Here is a 21,801-nt window from a genome sequence, read left to right as displayed (position 1 = left end):
GAAAGTTTACTTATATTTATGGACGATATTATCTGATTTTATATTTTCATAATTTTTTTTTACAATTTTCTATTATCATGAATAGATTAACGCTTTAATAACAATGCTACATAATAATCCAGATTTGTTTAAAAATCAGTCATCAATTCGGCAATTTATAGAAGACATCATTATTATGGCCCACTTAATCGTCTATTGGTCTTTCATCGATTGGGTTCTATTGCAGTTGGAAACTTTTATTTCAAATTCTGTCGATTGATGGATGAGCTTCTCTCTTGGCTTAACATCATATGAAATTTAAACCAGTCTTCAACAAACCCACTACACACATTTACAACCAGAAAAATACAAATATGGTTTAAAAAGAAGGCGTTACGTACTATATGGTGACTGCAACTATCGGCCAATTCAAATCAAAATTGTGCAAATTCGAATGATGGATCTATCAATTGGCCTTTAAATACGTTCCATTTGAAACTTCTCGATTATTTTCTATGGGATGGCGGGAGGTCATTAATTTACGTTGTTAAACCAGAAACAATTAACGCCTTGAAGTCAACATATGCCCAAAATAATTCTCGAAAAGTTAATGCTGTGTACTTAATTATCATTTCAATTCATTTCATCAAACAATTTGTTGATTAATTTATGTTATTTACTACCAATTCTATTAGGCTTAATAAATACATTAAAACGGTATATATTCTGGTGGCATGCAAAGTGTAGGACTATTTTGAAGATTCTTGATAAATTGTCTTGTTTTTAGGTCTCTTTTGATAGAAAGTCGGTTTCAAAAATGAGTAATGAGAGTAAAAATTGATGTTTTGACCGATTCCGGTCCTCATCAAAATATAAGTTATATGCCAACCGTATACCATTTGATGACATTTCTGTTCATTTCTAGTATGTTGTTCTACAGCTTAGGTTTGAGGTTAATTTTTTCTCAGAGTTAAACTTTTTGGTATACCATTCTAAACTTTTTCAGTATTTCATCATTAGGTTTGATTGGCATGATATTGAGTTATTTCTTCTGGAACGTAATTATTTAAGTCTTAATCAGTTTAGCTGATCGACACCACATTCTTGTATATGTGAATCCTCTTTGAACTTTGTTGTAGTGTGTATTCCCGAAACTTTCTCCTGCATAAATGACTATGCGGTTTGCATATTTCTGGTATAGTATGTCAAGGTCAGTTAGTCCGCATAAGAGTTTCCAAATTCTCATATGCGAAATGAAAATAAAATAAGCTATCGTTTATAAATTGTATTTATATTTTATGTTGAAGAGACCTAAAATCAAGACAATTACACAACAGAAACTTATAAAATGGATCAAGAAATAAGATACTAAAGAAATTTCAATTTTATCAACTTTTAAATTAATTAAAATCAAATTATGAATTGATAAATTTTTTATCCAGCAGTTTCCCATTTTTTTATCTTAAATTTTTCCAATATAGGTCCCATTAAATTTCAATTTAATACTTTCTCTTTTTATGTTTAGCAACAGTTTTATGTGTGAAACAACTTCCTTCACTTATTCCAATGTTATTTTCATGACTTTTCTTTAGTTTTGTAAGTTGGCCTGTTTTTTTTCTAATATACCTTTGATTCTATTTTCACTTCCCTCATGATAAAAGTGTTCCAAATTTTTTCTTCTGACACAATTTAAACAACCCTTTGATGATGAAGAAACTGTTTGGGAGGTTAATATTTGTGAAACAATTATGAAATTTTCATTTCAAATTTTCAGTTGGATTGTTCTAATTAGTTTTTGTCTTTGAATAAGTACATAAAATAGCTTTTTAAACTAAATTTGGTTTTAGTCATTTATAGGTGACTTTAACCTTTAACTATTTGTTTAGAGCGGTTTTGGCGACGAGTGTCTCATTTCATTGAGATTTCTTTCCTTTCTTTTAAATCTGAAAACACACATCATCCACTGGGGAGTCAGATCTGAAGAATACGATCAAAATCGATTAATTTTGTGAATGTGATACGGAACGTTGTCTTGGTGAAAAAGAATTTCTAGTATACTATTTTAACCTTTTTCATATAGGAGGAACAATATGTTGAGTCTATCTTGAGATACAGATGTCCTAAGTTTGTATCCAGGATACCTACATATAGTCGCAAAACTTTTTTTAATTTACATAAAAATTTCCAAGAGGCTCTTCTAATCATTAACTCGTTTGTTATTTTTATTCCATTGCATCGTCGGATAACGCATCAATAGTTTTCATGCTCAAAGGCTCTTGTAACATATTTCATTATCATATATTCGTGTTATTTGTTGTAACCGTCTCGTTTGGATTTCCTCTTAGTAAAACATCATCGGTGTTCTTACGGCTCTGCCCACTACCTGTCAATAATGGTTGATTTGCCTCGAGGTGTTATTATACCATTTTTTGAGCCAAGCTTTTGTTTGAACACATAGAATTGTTTAAAAAACTCATGTAAACTAAGTTTACCCTCAATCTCTGAAGATGATAACTTGGTTATCGAAACGCGCGTCAGACTGGCTACTGCGGTTGTGACGTAGAAAGTAAGTACTGAAACGCGGTCGCCGCTTGTCGCCTTTCAAACGCCATTCTGTTGTTGTGAGTGCAGGTAATTGGTTGTTTAGTGCGACTCGTGTTTTTGTAAGGGTTTCAAAAACTGTTCTAATTGAAATGCTGGCCGAAATAGGATTTTTGGAAGCAATATTGGACAATCTATCTAAAGTAGATGCATTTATGGTTGCTACGTTCTTTGCTAATTCGGCTGAAATACGTGGAGTAAAATCAGAAGCAAAAGTGTTACTAATTAGACTTTCTTATAGTAACGTCATTATCACATATGTTTGCTTGAACTTTATTAAAATGTAGTCATAGATGTTAGCTTTAAAGGTTATGTTTTGATTAAAGTTTTTCGACATTAAAACATTTGTATTATTTTTCGAGTGCAAAAACATATAATTTATTTATAAGAGATGGGTTAATTACATATATGGAAAGCACGAATAAACCTGCAAATGCATTTATTTAATAAGAAACGGGATTTATTCTGTACTGCTGATCCATCTTTCGAAATTAATAATAAAATTATCATTATTCGTGTGGAGTATGACAATGTCTATATAAAAAATATTATTGAATGTGCATATCATACCTGGTGAAATAATATTAAGTCTGTTTACTTACTTTCTACGTCACACTCAGTCATGTGACAACAAATGCATTTTAGCGCGTCATTTAGGTATTTAAATTTATTTTTTTTTATGAACTAATATACCATTTGAAAATATTAAATAATAGTATGTGATTAGGAATGATATACTAAACGTAGTTAAGGTGTAAAAAAGTATGCAAAGACCCTATTGTGAGTGTTGGTTTAGAGGTACTGTGTTCAGTATGAATATCATCAACGGTTATAGTTAAACTTTAATAAACAAATTATCTATTGGGTACAATGAGCTTACAATTTGACTTCTCATTTGGTCGTACTACTACAAAGAAAAAATATCAAAATGTAATTTGTGATGGCTTCTATTTGTCGGACCGGAGGTTTGGTGGTATATGGTATATATTTTGTGTTAATCTCATGCTTATCCTTCCAATTTTTCATCTAATACTCTGCTTTTATTTCTCTCATGTTACACGATTCCAATTTTTAGTCTAGTCTTATAAATTTCATATTTAATGCTAAAATGATTGTTATTATGGTCCTTATAAATATCTATATTTTCCCTTTTATCAAATTTTGCATTAATTTTAAAACATTCTTTATTTATTTAGTTAAATATTTCAGGTAATGAACTCTTCAATTTGGTAAGTCCTATTGATTGTTTATTACCTGATTTTAGGAAATGTGAAATTGTAATTAAGAACGATATTACTCAGTTGGAAGTCAAGCCTACCTTCGTGCTAATATTCCCTCTTTTAATATGTTTAGTAAGTTAGTGACAATTGACAATCTGTGACTTTAGTTATGAAGATGTGATGAAAGTTATATGAGAAGTGTATAAGGATTAGATATTATGTATTTATCTCCCAAACGATATTATAATAGGTAAAAATATATAATTATTCTATTGGCATTGAATAACTTTTAGGTAATTCTCCTGCACCCATTTTCATTTTATTTACTTCACTTTCTTGTAGTTATGTTTCATTTATTATTGTAAAGTCTGTTCAGTCAGTTCAGTATATAATAACAACTTTCATTTTTTTTTTGTTTAATATTCATTTTTGATAAAAGAACGAATCTCAATCCATTGTTTGAAATTATTCAAGATATAACTGTATATTATATAGTGCGGTCCATATGTATGGAGGTTTGTGAAATTTTTAATAATAAATACCCTGGTCAACATGATTCGTAGTCTACAGTTAAAGAAAATTGAAAAAAGTTTTGTGAAATGGACAAAAAAAAATATTGAAAAATCAGATAGAATTGTTTAATTTACTGATGAAAAAAAAATGTACTTCTAGTACGGAGGAAAATCCGCATAAGACAACTCGAGAACTTGCCGCCGACAATGATGTAAGTAAATCATCTATTTTGAGAGTTTTGCATAAAGAAAAATACCACCCTTACAAAGTTCAGTTGGCTAAGGAGTTAAATGAAGATGATCCTGATAGAAGGCAAGAATTCTGTAGATACTGAAGCAGAGAAAATCCTCATTGAATGTGTGAGGCTGGTATCATTAATAACAAAATTTTTGACCTTTATTTTTTTGAGGGCACAGTTAATGGTGCTTCTTAGTGCCTACTTTACAAAGACTTTTTCTTTATGTTTAGCATCCAAATGAGATAGATTGATCTCTATTCACTACCAACAAGACGAAGATCCACCAAATTTTGAACGTAAAGTTATAGATGGACTGGAAGACGTTGAACGATCAAATGGCCGGTTAGATCCTTCCGATTACTTCTAATGGGGTTGTTTAAAATACATTTTAATAGACCAGACAATATTGCTAATTTAAAAGTTTGGACAACGAAAGACATTAACAAAATAACCCCTGGTGGTCATTTTGAACATTTAATTTAATTGTAAAGAATATTGAAAAATACATTATAAATATTATGCGACATTATTATCTTCACGCTACGTCAAGTTTTGTGATAGAGACATTACCAAAAATTCACATCTTAAAAATTAATTTTCTCAGTTATGATTGCACCAAATTTAAAAAATAAACTTTATATTGCTGAACAGAGAACAAATTCTTTTTCCAACAAGGTGCCACACGATCTCTTATTAAAAATATTCGATGGGGTGCTTATAGGTAGTGCTGAAAGGGGGATAATATTTTCATACTATAAACGGTCATTTTAGGGATTAAAATCTGATTGTTTCAAGTTTTGTCACATAGTTCATTATAACGCTAAAATTTATGCCATACATATGGATCGCATTGTATATTTGATAGTAGTGAACTTTCATATTGTCCATTGTGTTGTAACGATTTAAATTTAAAATTAATTTTAAAGATCTTGTTTGACTTATGAATAATAGTTAATTGTTAGAAAATGTAAATTGTTGACTAAACTCATTAAAGTTCCAATTGCAGTGGTAACCTCTAATAGCCTATATTTAGTTTATTTCTACGTAGATTATGATACGATTATTATTGTAACAATTGCTGTTTCAGGCATATACTTAGGTACTTACGATGTAATCAAATTTGCAGAATTAATTTTATGACTTCAATATAAATATCATCAAATCTCAAACGAACTGTTTAGTAAGAAATATCCACAAAGGATTTTTGGAATGTTTATCCGAATTAATAATAATAATAATTACTAATAAGAAGAAAGAAAATTTATAAACGTGCAATGGATGTTCTGATGAAATGAGGTTGAAAAAGCTAATAGTGAAGTGCCAGAGCCAAATCGAACGGATTTTGCTGGACAATTTGAAGTTCTATTTTTTAGAATCGAGGTTTATTGGCTTTACAGGTTCTTAAAATACCTTCGAGCTCATTTGGACCGCTTGATTTTGCTATTACACCTAATTACGTAAAGAGCCAGCAATGGAATCGAGAAATTAGCTATTTTTTTAATAAAAAATCTCATGTGACTATAACAGATACTATCAATAAGAAATATCGGCCAAATTAAATTTTTGCATATATTTTTTATGTTGTAATTTTCAGTGGGTTTGGGTTCTTTGTTGAGAAATGATGAAGAAATGATACTTGTTTTGATTAACGAAACTCTTGCTGAACAATCGTCGGATTGTTGCTCAATACTTAAAAATTCTTAAAATTACAAACTGGAACACAATTTTTGTGTCTTACTATCACTGTCACTTGAACATATCTAAGAGTGCTTATCGCCTGCCAACTTAACTAAATTGACAATTAATGGTCACCAACTTTGACTCTATATAAAACAAAATAGTGTGAGATAGGAATAGGTCGGGTCAGCTGTTCATTTGATCAATTCTCAACATTTTATAAAGCAAAATACGTCATATAACAATTACAAATGATATAATAAAGGTATATTTAAAATGTCCGAAAGTAGCACAACAAAACTATTTTCTTTTTCAACCAATTAGTAGCAAAATTGTTTGTCTAGAGAATTTTGACATTAATCGATTTGGAAAATACTAATGTCACGCTGACATTAACGTCGTGTTTCAGTAAAAGTTCGGAGCTACAGTTGTTTGGCAGTATGTTTTCATGCAATTGCACGCGAAGTCAGTCAGCGAAATTTAATTTCGTGGCCGTTACTCATAGCAACGGCCGCGAAACCAAACATCACTTCCAAATTTGACATTTCTACTGCAAGGATAAGAATTATTTTTTATTGAATACCAACAGATACATCAGTACTTATATAATTTGGGATGAATATCAACATTAATTGTACTATTTGTATCATTACTTATATTTACTCCAGAAGTTGAAGCAACTACATCTAGTTTTTTTGAATAATGGTTATTGCCTCCCTACATTCAAACCAGATACTATATCTATCCACCGTGACGTTTAAGAACTGACATATCAGCCCCAGTATTGGCAAGCAGCGTATCAGAATTTGGTAATCTGAGATACTTTGCAATTATACTAGGCATTTTCTCAATGGTATGCACTCCAACAACTTGTGCGGTGTGTTCCGTTTACGTATCTCAAGAATATACGACCTTTATTAACAATATGTTTTGGTCAAAGAGCTGCTTATTTACGATTAATTTCTATGAAATAAATATTGGTAACAGTGGAAACACGTTTCGTATCCGTCTTGGTATCAAAAACTATTAATACAACATTCTCTTTCTGAATATCTTCAATGACCATTTTTACTAACTCATCTCGTCGCAAGACAGCATATATTCCCGTTATCAAACTAACTACAAAAATCAGTAAAATAAATGAAAAAATTGTGAATGACATCTCTTAACACTTACCTTCAACAATAAGTATTTTTCATCATTAGCTTTTTTCACAAATGTACCAATTTGCTCACGCGTAAAAACTTTAGACTTTTTCGCTTGATAACCTCCCGCTTTTATTTCAGAAATGGTACTAATTTTGAAAACTGTTTGATGTCTATATTGTCTCGTATGTTCGGCATGTATTTCAGCCTGGAATAAATGCTCCATAAAGTTGAGTTTATTGAAACATTTGATGTCTGCATCAATTAAGCCAATAAAATGTTTTCAGACATCGTCTTATCATTCTGTTTGTCACACCAATCTTTAAACACGCCATAACACTTTTTTGTACTGTCGTTTAGATTTTTCGGGTATTAAAATGGAAAACGCCGAATTTACATCGCTTTTGAGTTCATGAGGAGTGGAAGGTACTGAAATATCGCTATCAGTTTCAGACATTTTGTATATATTGAAACATATCATTTCCATAGCACCCAGTGACATTGTTGAATAAATTGAACTGCTGTTGATTTTAGAGCAATAATATATTTATTTACAATTATCTAGTTTAATAATTTTAACGATGGCACGAAAAATAGTGTGTATGCCACGACCTCAAGATTATCGTGCCTTGGCCTCAAGCGGATTCGGCGATAACTGTTCTTTCGGTACGTTAAAAAGGTATTTCGCGGCCTAAGCATACAAATAACTATTTTTGCTATCTTTCTAGACCTGAAAACTGTTGCTTCATATTCATATAATCTTAACCGTAAAAATCGGACCTAGAAGAAGAATTTTTAGAAAAGGAGAGAGGGATAAATAACCTTTATTGTCATTAGAAAATTTCACAATTTTATAGACAAAGCAAGACAATGTTATATTAGATAATATAGAAATTATAATCATTTTTTTTTATTGCTTATTTCTTAGACCTTTTGATATATTTATTATAAAATATATAATATCTTACTTCACGCTAAATTGAATTATGACATTCTATTGAGTCTTTGGTAAATTGTAGAATCCAGCCACAGAATAATATTTGTATTTGTATAATATTATTTGCCATTTTTAATTCCGAATGTAGCTGATTCAATAATTTTTTGGCGCTGAAGATGATGGAATTTTTTACCAGATCCGAATTGGGTATAGTTAAGTAAATGTTCAAATTCTTTCTTCTATTAGGGTAGGCACGAATGGATCTTTCAGTTGAGTTGTTAAAGTGTTTGCGAACCAAACAAACAGATTCTAAAAAGAAAACAGCGGAGAGAGCTATAATCTTGTGTTTTTAAAAATAGAATTAGCAATGCGTGCTACTATTCAAACCAAAAATATAACGAATAGCTTTTTTTTGTAATTTGAAGATAGATTAGAAGAGGTGCAAACAACAAAACCTCCAGAAAGGCAAACCATACCGAAGATGCGATTAGAACAACGAGAAGTAAGTTGTTGGAGCAGTTCAAATACAGTCAATATGTAGACTTATTTTTATGTTTGTTTTTTAGTTTTTACAAAGTTTTGTCTACAAATTGTAACAATGTTTTGACAATAAAGCATTTCTTTCTCTCTCACTCTTTTCGTCAAATTATATATGGAAACAAGTTTTATTCGATATTAACCGAATTTTTGATTACTTTTCGGAAATATTTGTTAATAACGAAAGAAACTTTTGTTTACCTATGTTGTTTGTACTCTCGGGCAATTCAATATAAATGATTATTGATTCTTCCAATGAAATGTTGTATTCTTTACAAGTTTATATCGTAGAATTTACTTATACGGGGACGGTTCCTAAACTTTTTTTAAATGCATTATATTAACATTGAAACCGTAGTTAGTATTATACGAGGTATGACATTCAAGTTTCAGAATTTTATAATAAAAAACAATCAAATAATGTTTGACACAAAATTTCATCATCGACCTTCACGATCATTTAACTTTACTCAACGTTACTTCCGCGTTTCATAGCATAAAAAAGTCACAACGAGCAATATGGGGATTATGTAATTGGTGAGACTTTTGCATGAGAAATGTGTCGGCGGTGTGTTGTTGTGATTCACCTCTCACCGCTCCGAGATGTTAGTATAGAACTGACCATTCAACAATTGGTTGGCAGCATAATCACGATCAAAATTTCTTTCAGTCGGCAGACATCTTTCGTTGGACATTCCCCACCCACTTCTGCAATTTTTATATGTATTTCGGTGTCATAATCAAATATCTCTTTTTTTCGGATGATACTTCTGCAGTTACTCTGAATGGATTACTTTCCACATTAATTATTGTTGATATTTAACTCATCATACATCGAACGAATGGTAAGACACCATTCAGATGTGATCACAAATTATCATTAGCATCGGTAAGAGTGGTAACGTTAACTGGTTAACGCTTCTCTTTGAACTGCTTCGCCCATTCAAATAGGCGAATATTGACATATGTTTCTTTTTAAATAACGTGCTATTTGCGAACGATATCTGATGATTTTTTATCAGATTTCACAAAAAATTGGCACTATATTTGTAATGTGAGTCACTCATATTAATGACAAAACTAAAGCATAACCAAATGTGATATCGTCTTCAGGTTTTAAATGAAAATAAACAAAGAGCCCCTTTGATGGGCAGATAAAGTGACGTAGTGAAGCCAGTTCCCGGAACTTCATTGCCACACGTTGTATTTATTATGTAACATTATTGATGAATTCTACTAGTATTATCTGCTATATGACTTTAAAAAAATTGCTTTTCTGACAAGTTTAATAGTAGCAAATTACAAAATTGTCAATATTAATGTCCCGAGTGCATGTCAAATTGTCGATAATTTAATTTTCTCTCTCGAGTGCGCGAATGCGCACGAGAGGAAATTATGAGACAATTTGACATGCACGAGAGGGCATTTTGGCAGACTATTTCCTGAGAAAAATTTAATTTAAAATAAACAATAATTGTTCCTTTTCTTAAAATATAAAATTAAAACCAAATGATGTTTATTAATCCTAGACGAAAATTTGGCACTAGTGCAAATTATCGATAATTTGCACTAGTGCAGTATTATCGCTGAAATTTGATCGTTGCTAGGTAAACATAAAATATTACAGCTTTTTGGTTGGCTTAAATTTTTCGAAGGAAATAGTCTATAATATTTATGTAGAACTGGTTATATATAGTAAATGACTCAATTTCATTTGTTTAGCAACTGCAAATAAGTTTCATTTATATGAATAGAATTATAGAATCTTGACTCATTAAAAATTATATGTTAGTTTTAAGGAAAACTAAGTTGTATAAATATGTTTTTCTCTAATTTGCTCAATCCAAATGTTTAAGAAAAATTTCAAAATTCCCATTCCAAAAGGCTTCGAAAATTTTGGGTGCAGTAGGGTGAAACCACTATGAAATAAAATTTTAGTGTGCTCCTATTTAAGAAAATTATGAAAAACGCTGAGAAAGGTTAACATTGAAATTGAACAATTGGCCGTTAAACAGAAATATGCATGTACCAAGAAATAGAAAAGTATCGTCTATATTTTTAATAAAACTTCCTTTATATTGTTATGGAAACTCTCAAGCTCTTATATATAACTTATATAAATTAGATGGTTATCTAGTCATTTCCTACTTTCTTTGCAATATTTTCGAGCTTTGTACACTCTAAAGATGAATTGGAAGGATCCAATAAGAGAATGCTAGTAATCGTGTTAAATTCGAATACAAAACGTGAGAAATATAAACAACAACAATAAGATACAGGCTCTTTGAAAAATATTAAATACTTCATTTTGAAAATTTTTGAAAAATGATTGGTTAAAATAAAATTTGTATATTGAATTTAAAACGAGGAGTATACATACTCGTAAATTAACATCAATGTCCAAAAAGTAATCCTGATCACGTTTACTGTCGTTAGGAACGTAGTTAACGGGTCATAGCCATGAGATAGGATCCTTTCTCTAGTATATCGTGGTTAAATTTCACGAATTGACGAATTCTACAATAAATGTAGTAAGGATATTACCGATTTACTAAATCTTTGAAATGAAGATCGAAACTAACATTAAAGTATTCAATATCATTTAACTATTAATAGAATACGGACTAAACATATTCAAATTGCTGCTCATTTTTTAAATATGATTCAACATTAGTGTCACTTCACTTTGAACATTTGTAACTGTTAGATTGAGGGCGAATAAATATTCTTTCTCTCTCGTACAATAACTATTTCTTTCAATATACTGCCTTTTCCATCAAGTATAATCATTTGTACAGATCTAATTTTGAAGAACTGTATTAGATATATTTAGGAATTAAGTGCTTTTTATGTGCTGGATTTAAAAATTTTGTGCTCTTATAATTTTTCTAAAAAAAAAAAAATTTAGAATGCGCCGCCTATACGTGTCAAGTTGACAGAGCATTATTCGAAAAAAAAATTTTACGAGAAAGATCCTTGCCTAGTTTTCATTTAAATTTTTTTTCATAAGTTCCTTCTATAAAGCACTTGATTATAAACAAATGACGCGACAACATGACAATATTTCTGACTCAGTGACTATATTACCATAATTGATTGATTTCTTCTTTATGAAAATTTTGGGTTATGTTCACAACCGATTATTACATACATCTAACTCATAAATGCCCAAAATTTTTTGCATAATTTTGTTTCAAAATGGTCTTGAGTTAATTAATTATAAATAATCATCAATGGAGTTACGCCCAAGCAACTAAAGTTGCTTCTAATCACTTGTAATTTCTATCAAGTAACCCCGGATTTAAATTATGATAATGACATCAAATAGTTTTGAAATTAGTTTTATCAATCAAAAAAGTTATTTCAAAATTATTAATCTACAGTCTGTGTTGAAAAAAATGTTTTTTACTAATATCTTTCATCAATTTTTAGTTGTTGGTACCCAAAAAAACTTTTCGGGTGGAGAAAAAAATTACATTTCTTACATAAGTTGATTGTTAGGTTTTTACATGACACACATACTTCATATTTGGATTCCCTTTTCACAATTAAATGATTTAACCGCATCAAACCAAGCTCATCTTTTTCTGTATAAGCTAGGTGTGGTTCATGATTTTTGATGATAATTGTGAAGAAAGTACAAAACATATTTTCTCTGGAATTGGTCTATGTTAGAACCTAACCGCCTCCACAATACCCGTCTTTGTACCATACATAAACATTTATGACCCCTCCCCCCCCCCAAAAAAGGACCATTTCCAACCCTTTATGTGGGTATGAATTGTAGATCAAATCAATTTCCCATTGAAATCATTTGACATCTACCCCATATTTGTTTATCCTGTAAAGTTAGTTTTTTATAATTTATTTCGTTTCCACATAATGCCCCTATTCTCTAACAGGAATTTTTTGTTGAGTTTATTCAAGTTGTATTCTTAATATATCAAGTATAAAAATTATTTTTAACATATTATCGTTGTAAAATTGAATTTAGCCTGTAGATAATTTTTCAGTTTTTCCTGAAAAAAAAAAGCAGCAACTAAGTTGCATCAAAATTTGAACATAATGTTTTAACCATAGTAAAAGAAGGGATTCATGAATATGGAACTAATACCTCCGTAAGAAAGAAGATAATTTTCCTTTTTCTACAATAAAGTCAAGCAGATAACTGGTAAATAAAGGAAGTTACCCAAAACCACTCACATTCACTATGTGTCACTTGATATTGTCAATTAAACCAACCGTTCATATTTTATCTTTACCTTTTTAGCATTAAAAGTTTGTCTAAAATATGAAAATTGTTTTCTCAGAAAATTCTGAATTGACGTGTAATTTCAATTGCAGTTGGAGGCGTAAACGCAATTCTGTTTGACTCCTACAATAGTTTTGTCGTTTCCAATGATACTCCACACCAAGTACAAATTGTTTCCTGTATATTGCTAGTTTCTCAAGTTTTAATTCATATTATCAATCTGGTGAATAATGAAAAATGTGTTATTTCAATATTTTTAATTTAAATTTTCTTTTGTTTCAGCGTGGAACGAGACCGCCTCCGTGAGCGGGAACGGCAGGCGCGGGCCCAGATGTCGTCACAAGTCGCGGAACAAGAAAGTCCGGGACCGCCCGGAAATTGCCTTTTCGAACTACCAATCCGAGTAAGTAATTTTAGTAGATGATTATGTCGATTACTATTGATGTGGGTAAAGTACAAAAATTCAGACAAAAGTTAGCCCAGCCATTTTCGAGTTTCGAAAAAAAATAGGGTTCAATCGTGCAGCTAGTACCTATTTGTGCAGCTAGAGAAAAATTAATTGATACACTCTAAATTTTTTTCTTTTTTATTTTTTCGAAAGGTTCGCCAACCACTTTGTCATTGCACATAGGAATTTTTTATTGCAAAAGTGAAGGTTGTGCTGAGTTATCCTAGCATCCTAGGCCACTGTGTAGTGGGTATGAAAAATTATTTTACCGAAATTAATGATTAAACTTCGATCATTGTGGGTTTTATAGGGTCATCAAAATTCACCACCTTCGTACTCGACACAGGAATTTTTTATCGCAAACTATCAAGTTGTGCTGAGTAGTGTTAGCATTCTAAGACACTATGCAGTCGATGCGAGAACTTATTTCATGAAAATTATTGATTAATGATTGATGTGGTTGGCGAATCTCTCAAAAAAAAAGAAAAAAATTCTTTAAAGGTGTTAATTAATTAATAATTAATTTTTCCAATTTTTTTTCTAGTAGCACAAATAGAACAGAAATAGTACAATTAAGCCCTTTTTCAAAATTCTAAAAGCTAGGATAACTTTTTTTTGAATTTTTGATCAGCTTATAGAACTTTCAATATTAAAAAAAAAATTTCGCAGCACAAACCCATCACAAACCAACTTTTATTTTTTTGAATTTCGAAAAAGGCTGGGCTCACTTTACCCACACTTATTGAGCTTTGACTACATAATATCCTTTGAGTTTCTGTACCAAAACCCCCATTTAGTTTACTGGTTTCCATTTGCAATTATTGATAATGAAAAGTGACGCATTGTGTTTTTTTCAACATCCTCAGTGTCAAGAAAATTGACAAACATTACTCATTTTAAGTTTATAAAAAAAGAATAACGGAATCGGGACCGCTCCGCTGTTGTGGTAAAAGTATTTTAGGAAATTTTATGATAGTGTTTCCGAGAACATAGTGAGGTGCGTAGCTTTCACTAAATATTTAATTCATGTGAACACTGAGATAACTAAATAGATGGATACATTTGGAATATCATTTGAAATAAAACGCGTAAGGCTCAAAAAAAGCTTTATAAATTTGACGCAAGCATTTGATAGAGTGAGATTGCATGAGGTTGTACTTAGTTAAAAAAATCTTTCTGCATTTTAAAAGTTGTAATTTTCCGTACACATTCTTTGTGAATTTCTATAAATTTACTACACGTTTACTTAGCCGACGGTAATATCTAACAATAATACAGAATTTTTAGATGTATTCATCCGTTTTGACGTGGAAGGGCGACCCGACCATTTTGATAACGCTTAAACTACTCAAAAATACGTGGACGCGACGAACATTTATTGCCATACATTTGTCTCAATAAATTATAAGTTTCAGTTGCAACATTTTCAATGAAATCCTTTTATTTACCGTAGTAGAATTTTCAAAAATCACAACCCTCAAGTTGTAAGCTCTGGTTTCAGTCGAGTCGTTGCTATCACAGAGTGCTACTACGAATTGCCATCGAATATGAATTTGTCCATAGAACCTGTTCACGCCCGATCGACTATTATTTCAATGTCAGTTTAAGTGAACAATAAAGCGTTGAACAGTTGCAAAGCACATGAGCACATTAAGTAATGGAAGTCTCTCATAAGCAACTGAGTTTCACTGGTATAGCGAATATGAAAGGACGGAAATCCCTTGCTGATGAGGCACTTAATGTTGGAAACATTGATTGAGTGAGAAGTGTGGTCGAGCAAAGTCCAAGGTGCACTGATTAAGCTATTGAGGGAACTCTTGGTTTTGGATCCACAGGGTAAAATTCAATTTTACATGATCGCCTTCATATTTTCAATAAAGCTATAGAAGATGAGACTCTCTCGATACACTGGCAGAAGGCATTAATAGTTTCAATTTCCATGATGTATAAGACTACAGTACCTACTGAGGAATGAAGTTAATTACTACAGCGATGAAAATGATTGAAGTAATTAAAGGAATTAAAGAAAAATATCAGATTAATAAAAGACACACTTGAAGAATCTCAAAGTGGATTTCGAATAGGAAGAAGCACATAAGATTATGTAATTACGATACAATAGAAAAAGCTATACAAGAAAAGAAGGAATTGTACGTTAGACTAAGAAAAAGCTTTTGATAGAGTACCTAAAGAGAAAATATAGAAGATGGTAGCCTAAAGAAGAGTCAACGTAAGAATTATTGAGTCAATACAAATATTAATGGAAATAATGCACTATAAATATGAGATTAAGACAAGGGGGAAGCTTATACCCATTACTAAAGGTCAATTCATAAACTTGACTTTCCGTTTGCCGTTGATGTTTGATGTTACAAAATTAAAAACATTGAAATGCATAAGACCATTCATACCTGCCGTATGACGTCGCCGTCTGCGTTTTGTGACTTCGGCCGTTCGTAGCATCTTTCGTAGCAATAGAAAAGAGTCGTTTGAGTTTGTCACGTCATTTTGTCTAATACTCCCAATAAAAAAAACTTCGTTATTTTCCATAATATCGTCCATACATACACCTTATTACAAGCCAAAACACAAAAATATTACGAAAATAAAGTCAGTACACACGTCAAAAAGAATAACAGAACTTTTACGTTAACAGCAGCAACGTCAAGTTTATGAATCGACTTTAACTCGTTAGGTGCCACATACGTTTAATGATTACCAAATAGGGCGATGGCGAAGAAGGAAGATCTATTATAAAAGTTATGTACGTAGTTTTCTTTCTTAGTACATGATTAGTAGGAGCAATTGAGCTTATAGAGCTAAGTACAGTTACAGCAAACTGGGACACCATATTTACCTGCAGTTCTTGAGCCCGCCAATATTTACGCATTAATATTGCATCATTATTATATTTCATCATTCGCTGCACAATGGATCGTAGCATTTTTACTTGAAAATAATGTCATTGTATATCTACCCTATTCGCATGATTTGGCCATGTGTGATTTCTAGTTATCCTTTAACTTAAACATTTTCGTGATAGACGAGGGGAACAATTTATGAAATTTTTGAGAGCAAGATTTTAAGATGTGGAAGCTTCGGTTAGAGAAATGCATTGATGTAGGTGGGGATTACTTTGAACATAAATAAAATTATTTTCCTGCAAAGCCTTGTAGTTTTCTCTCATCTCAAAATATATAGCGTCCCATATGTATATCTTCGATGACGTTATATCATTTTAGGGTTTCACAATATTGTTTCAATTAGTAATAGTTATGGTTGTAAAATAGATCAAGAAATTCACAATTTTATTTCCAAAAACACAACATAACGACGTTAAGTTTGGAATAGTTGACACGGATTTTTGAATATAGAATTAATTAGAAATTTCTTGCTGAAATTTCGAATTAAGACCTACAAATATACTGACATATTGGGTATTCAACATTAAAAACGTACGGAAAAAATATAAGTACAGTGAAAACAGTTTGGAATATTTCAGCTAAACGGTTTCAAAAAAATTTCTATAAAACTGAAAACTATATCCATTGAAGGATGTAATTTTTCATAATCTAAATACAAGACGTATTAGTTACAATCCTATGTTTGTAAAACGTTAGTTTCCAATTTCCATAACATGGAAAGAAAACTCGAGTTACTTTTTGAAATATTGTATAATGTGTTCGCGACATTTGGGAGGGATTTTTTCAACCTATCGCCAATGATAAAACAATTTTTCAATTGACTGAATTTATGTATCAAATAAAGACATACTTATAGTATATTAGGATATCACGGGAACAATTTTAAATAATATATACAAAAAAATATGATTTTTACTTTAATAAAATAGAATGAATTTATGTTCAACGGAGCTCAGTCAAATGAATACCAAACGCAGCGATAAAAGTATAATTAAAAATGAATTATTTGTGGTTAATTTTTATTATCTATTTTAAAAAGTTAAAAATCACAAAAGTTACGAAAAAGTGAAAAAATACAGAATTTTTATAAACAAATGCATGTAGTAGCTAATAAACAAAAGATACGAACTTGATCTTATATTTATCTAAACGAAGAAATTTATTATCCATAGAAAAGACTTGAATGTCTTCTATCGTATCTGTAATAGTTTAAAAGATATATCAAGTCGAGTAGGCCCTACAATTACCATTTTTCTTTGCATTTTTTTATATATTTTTCTTCTGCTTCAGCAAAAAAATATAACTTTGGTCAATATTTGTTTATAACAAATAGTTGAACTAATAAACAATTAAATAATTGAAAAAAATTTTTTTGCCAAACTATTTCAAAGTGTAAGTTATGTTTTTTTAAAGTAGAATTATTTCTAATTATTTAAACAATCGAAATCGAAAATGGATTTTAAGCAAATTAAAATTAAGAATTTTTTTTAAATCATAATTTTTCCTCGGCAACAAAATAACAAAATTCCGTAAAGAATTCATAACTTATGTTAATTGTTTAATGTGAAAACAGGAAAATTGTTGAATATCAATTGAATTAAATAAATTATCAACATTTTTTAGATATTTAATTTTACAATAGTAGATTTTAAAATGACATTTTATGTTATAAAAAAAAATTTTTATTCTGTTTAGCAGCGCCGCGTGCATACCATAACAGCCGCGCGGAGCCTTATTTTCAACGTCAAATTAAAATTATAAATAATGGAGTTTCTAGAGTTGGGACTTTATCGAGAAATTCCTCGTCTTTAATGAACTTACTTCAAAACTGCTTAAATATTAATATTTTTCGATTTATTAACGAAAAACTGAATACCATTTTTTTCATCTTACTTTGTTATTAACAACTGCAATTTTTTACCTACACCAAAATCCTTCAAAAACATTTTTCTAGAGGTGATTCCGAATCGAATGAGATATCGCATGAATTTTTAGTACTTTTATCTCAGTTTTTTAAGTTTTTAAACTTGTTGGCTAGACTAGTAGATGAAATTTGATTACTATATAATTAATTCAAGAAATTCAAGTTTTCCAATTAAAAAACACGTGTGTATTATGAGATCTCATTGAGTACATGTTATTGTCAACTACCGCTTACAAGGAATGTCAACATTGCTATTATTGGAGTAGAAAAAACATTTTTAAATCACCATACGATCATATTTAACATACTAATTAATATTTTGTCTCTCGTGTAATGCTTCACTGTTTTTATTCCTAAATTATCTTCTCGATATACAAAATATCTATTATCTACTTAATGGTTATTCAAACACTGCTATGATTAAATATTTGCATAACATAAATCAGTGTGTACGTCAAAGACTAGCGAATGATGAATATTGCTCTCGGTATATAAAGGATGATATAAAAAGGTATGTCATAAGTTGTACAACCGATCAATCCAAAAACTCTATTCTTTTAGGATAATAATACACAATAATCAAAGTTAGTTAACTACTTAAACTTACTAAATATGGAACACAAAAATTTATACAAGATGTGACATGAAACTGAGTCGCGCGTGCCAAATCTGTAGGAATAGCTTAGCTCCGCTTGAGAACTAGGCGTTCGACATCTGCTCACTTCGCTGTCCTTCGCTCTCTTCGATTCAAAACGTCTCGCCTGAGTTCGTGTAAATTAGAAAGGGGGATGTGAATATGTTGCTTTTCCTAAAACGTGTACCAGGTATATCGAAGAGGATTATGTTAATTGCTTACTTTTAGCGCCTTAAGAAGGTTATAAAATAAAGGTGACTTGGATTTCCCAAAAAAGGTAACTTGTAATTCCTTGGGTAAAGTATCGGTCAGTTAGGGGTCGAAGGATTATCGTTTTATTCAGGTTGTTGTTCGTGGTAACAGTGGAAATGTCGTGAGTGCAACTATACCTATATGTATTTTTAAAAGTGAGGGCACATGTCATGGTCGCCACGTTTATTTATAAATCAGTCAATTGGCGTTTCACACTTTCCACTTGCTTTGCAAAAAAAACGTACATTCAAAGCATTAGAATTTCATCTTCAATAAATTTCCTTGAATTACTTGTGGAGGCGTTTATACCTATATAGTCCAAAAGTAAACTTAATCTTGTTTCATTTTAATACATCAAACATACACAGACGCTGATGTTTTCTAAATATACGATCTCTGATTAATACAAATATATTTTCTAATGCTCCCCTACAAAACTTCAGTGCTATTTGTTCACATATAGCTTGCTCAAGTTGTTCCAATTTCAATAGCCGCTTGCTCTACGCAAAATTCTCTTTCATTAATTTTCTTTTCATGACTTTTCCTTATGTCCAATCATCTGCAGTGGTATTTTTCTCCTTTGAAGTTTTCGCACACTAAGAAGTAAATACCATTATACGATAAGTCACGTTTTAACATTTTGGATTCATCATATTTTCGGCGATAATATTTGCAGGAATTTCTGTCGTGTTTGTTGATTGTATGAATATATAGAACTGAGTTATATCTATAATTCAACACAAAACCTTCGATGCGAGTAGCTTAGACGATCTCTGAAAAAATATATATTTAATTTTATAGCTTCTCCGATACGGAGATTACGCAAATCAAGTTGGAAGTTTTCGAAACACGGACTGAAAATGAATTCTGATATTCAGATAAAAAAATGGAAATCTTATTTCCCTGAATACAAAACCGAAACCGCAATGATGGAGTTTCGACAACGCTTTAACCACACAACATCAACATCAAGAATAAAATGAAAACATAAGGAATTTTAGACATTGACGTTCTGCTAAAAGCGATGGGACGCTATATAAAATTTGATTTAATTTGTGATACCTGAATTGTTTTTTTCTAGAGAATTCATTAATGTGGATAACACAATATATGCAATGTCTGTGATGTCATAGATCGGTCTGACTATTGGAATCTAAGTTGGAATTATTGGAACCGTTAGTGAACTCACTGTTTACACTACCTCTAAACCTACAATCTATAAAGACGATAACTTGGTTATCGAAACGCGTGTTGGTGGGTGTAGTGAGTGTAGTGATAGTATAAACAGTGGGTTTTAGTATGAATATAGGCATATTAATCAGATGTGGCTGTTTCCATTCCACAATTGATTAGAAGATCATGTCTGTCTATAGCTCGGATTTTTCAAATTTTCTACTTGTCACTATTTCATTTTGGCAAACAAGTATAAGGCTGTATGAATCGTGGTAGTTTTCATGTACGATTATAAACTTTATAAATTATAAATTTTTGTTGTAATGTAATACTACTCAAAGATTAAATAACTTTAGAGTTGTCAAATATCGGTTTTATGCATTATATATTATACTACATTAATATTAGGTTTGTGACAATCTGGACCGTTGATGCCTAAATGGGACAACAAAACAGAATCGTCACCGTACCAAGAACGATTCTATGACGGGTTGTAACGAACTTATTGTATTGTTCTTTATTTCCATTGAGACTCATTTTGTCCCTCAATATATGAGACTGTTAAATAAACATTTTTATATCGAATATTATGAAAAAGTACTACTATGCCTAACCCAGTGTTGCCAGAGCTAGTACAATTGTACAATTTTAGTATATTTTAGTCTATTTTATACGCTAGTACATTTTTCCTTTTTTCTAATACATTTTCCCTGCGTTCGCAAATATAAAGTTATTTTATAATTTCGTTTAATAAAATAAACTAGAAATTGTACTAGATTGTAACAATAATTAGAAAACAGAGCCAAGTTGATTTATTTTTAGATCGTGAGATTTTGTACTGCATTGCTAATTTTATAGAAATTTTTCATCCTTAAAATAATAATTGAGACAGTCTATAACATTTTTGGTAAAAAAAATTTAATTTAAACTTATATTTATACATCTTTCTATAATTTTATTAAATTTGTTTTAAGTTGGTACAATCTAGTACATTTTCTAGTTCAATTTTTACATTCAGCTTTTAAATTGTGGCAACACTGGCCTAACCATTAACTTTAAAAAAAACGAGATTGCTCCTTTGGATCTCATGTAAAAATGTTATCAAAAAATCGAATGAAATAAAAAACGCCCTTTCGTAGTTACGAAAATTAAAGAGGAATTTGATTCTTCAAACAAGTGACGAAAGTTGATCTAAATATGAAATAAATAAATTGGGCTATTTTCAAGGCTGTGTTTTATGTTTCAGTTCTTTTGCAATTCAATTTTCTAATTATTGGTAATCGAACAGATTATTATTAATAAAATTTGATTTTGATAATTTTTGAATTCTTATAAAAGTAATTCTTA

At 30.6% G+C, this 21,801-nt stretch overlaps 1 protein-coding gene across 7 annotated transcripts in view; it reads left to right on the top strand.

Annotated features, from left to right (window-relative positions):
- LOC130447018 (AF4/FMR2 family member lilli) overlaps positions 1–21,801 on the top strand; it is a 570,483-nt gene that overhangs the window by 361,902 nt on the left and 186,780 nt on the right. For all 7 annotated transcript variants that reach the window (XM_056783613.1, XM_056783610.1, XM_056783611.1 and 4 more), the window contains one exon: positions 13,382–13,502. In XM_056783613.1, coding sequence (XP_056639591.1) covers positions 13,382–13,502 — 121 coding nt within the window. The remainder of the gene's footprint in view (positions 1–13,381; positions 13,503–21,801) is intronic.

This window comes from Diorhabda sublineata, chromosome 7 (genome assembly GCF_026230105.1).
Source record: "Diorhabda sublineata isolate icDioSubl1.1 chromosome 7, icDioSubl1.1, whole genome shotgun sequence".
In the NCBI taxonomy this organism is placed as follows: Eukaryota; Metazoa; Arthropoda; class Insecta; order Coleoptera; family Chrysomelidae; genus Diorhabda; species Diorhabda sublineata.
This window is presented reverse-complemented; position numbering and strand designations above follow the sequence as displayed.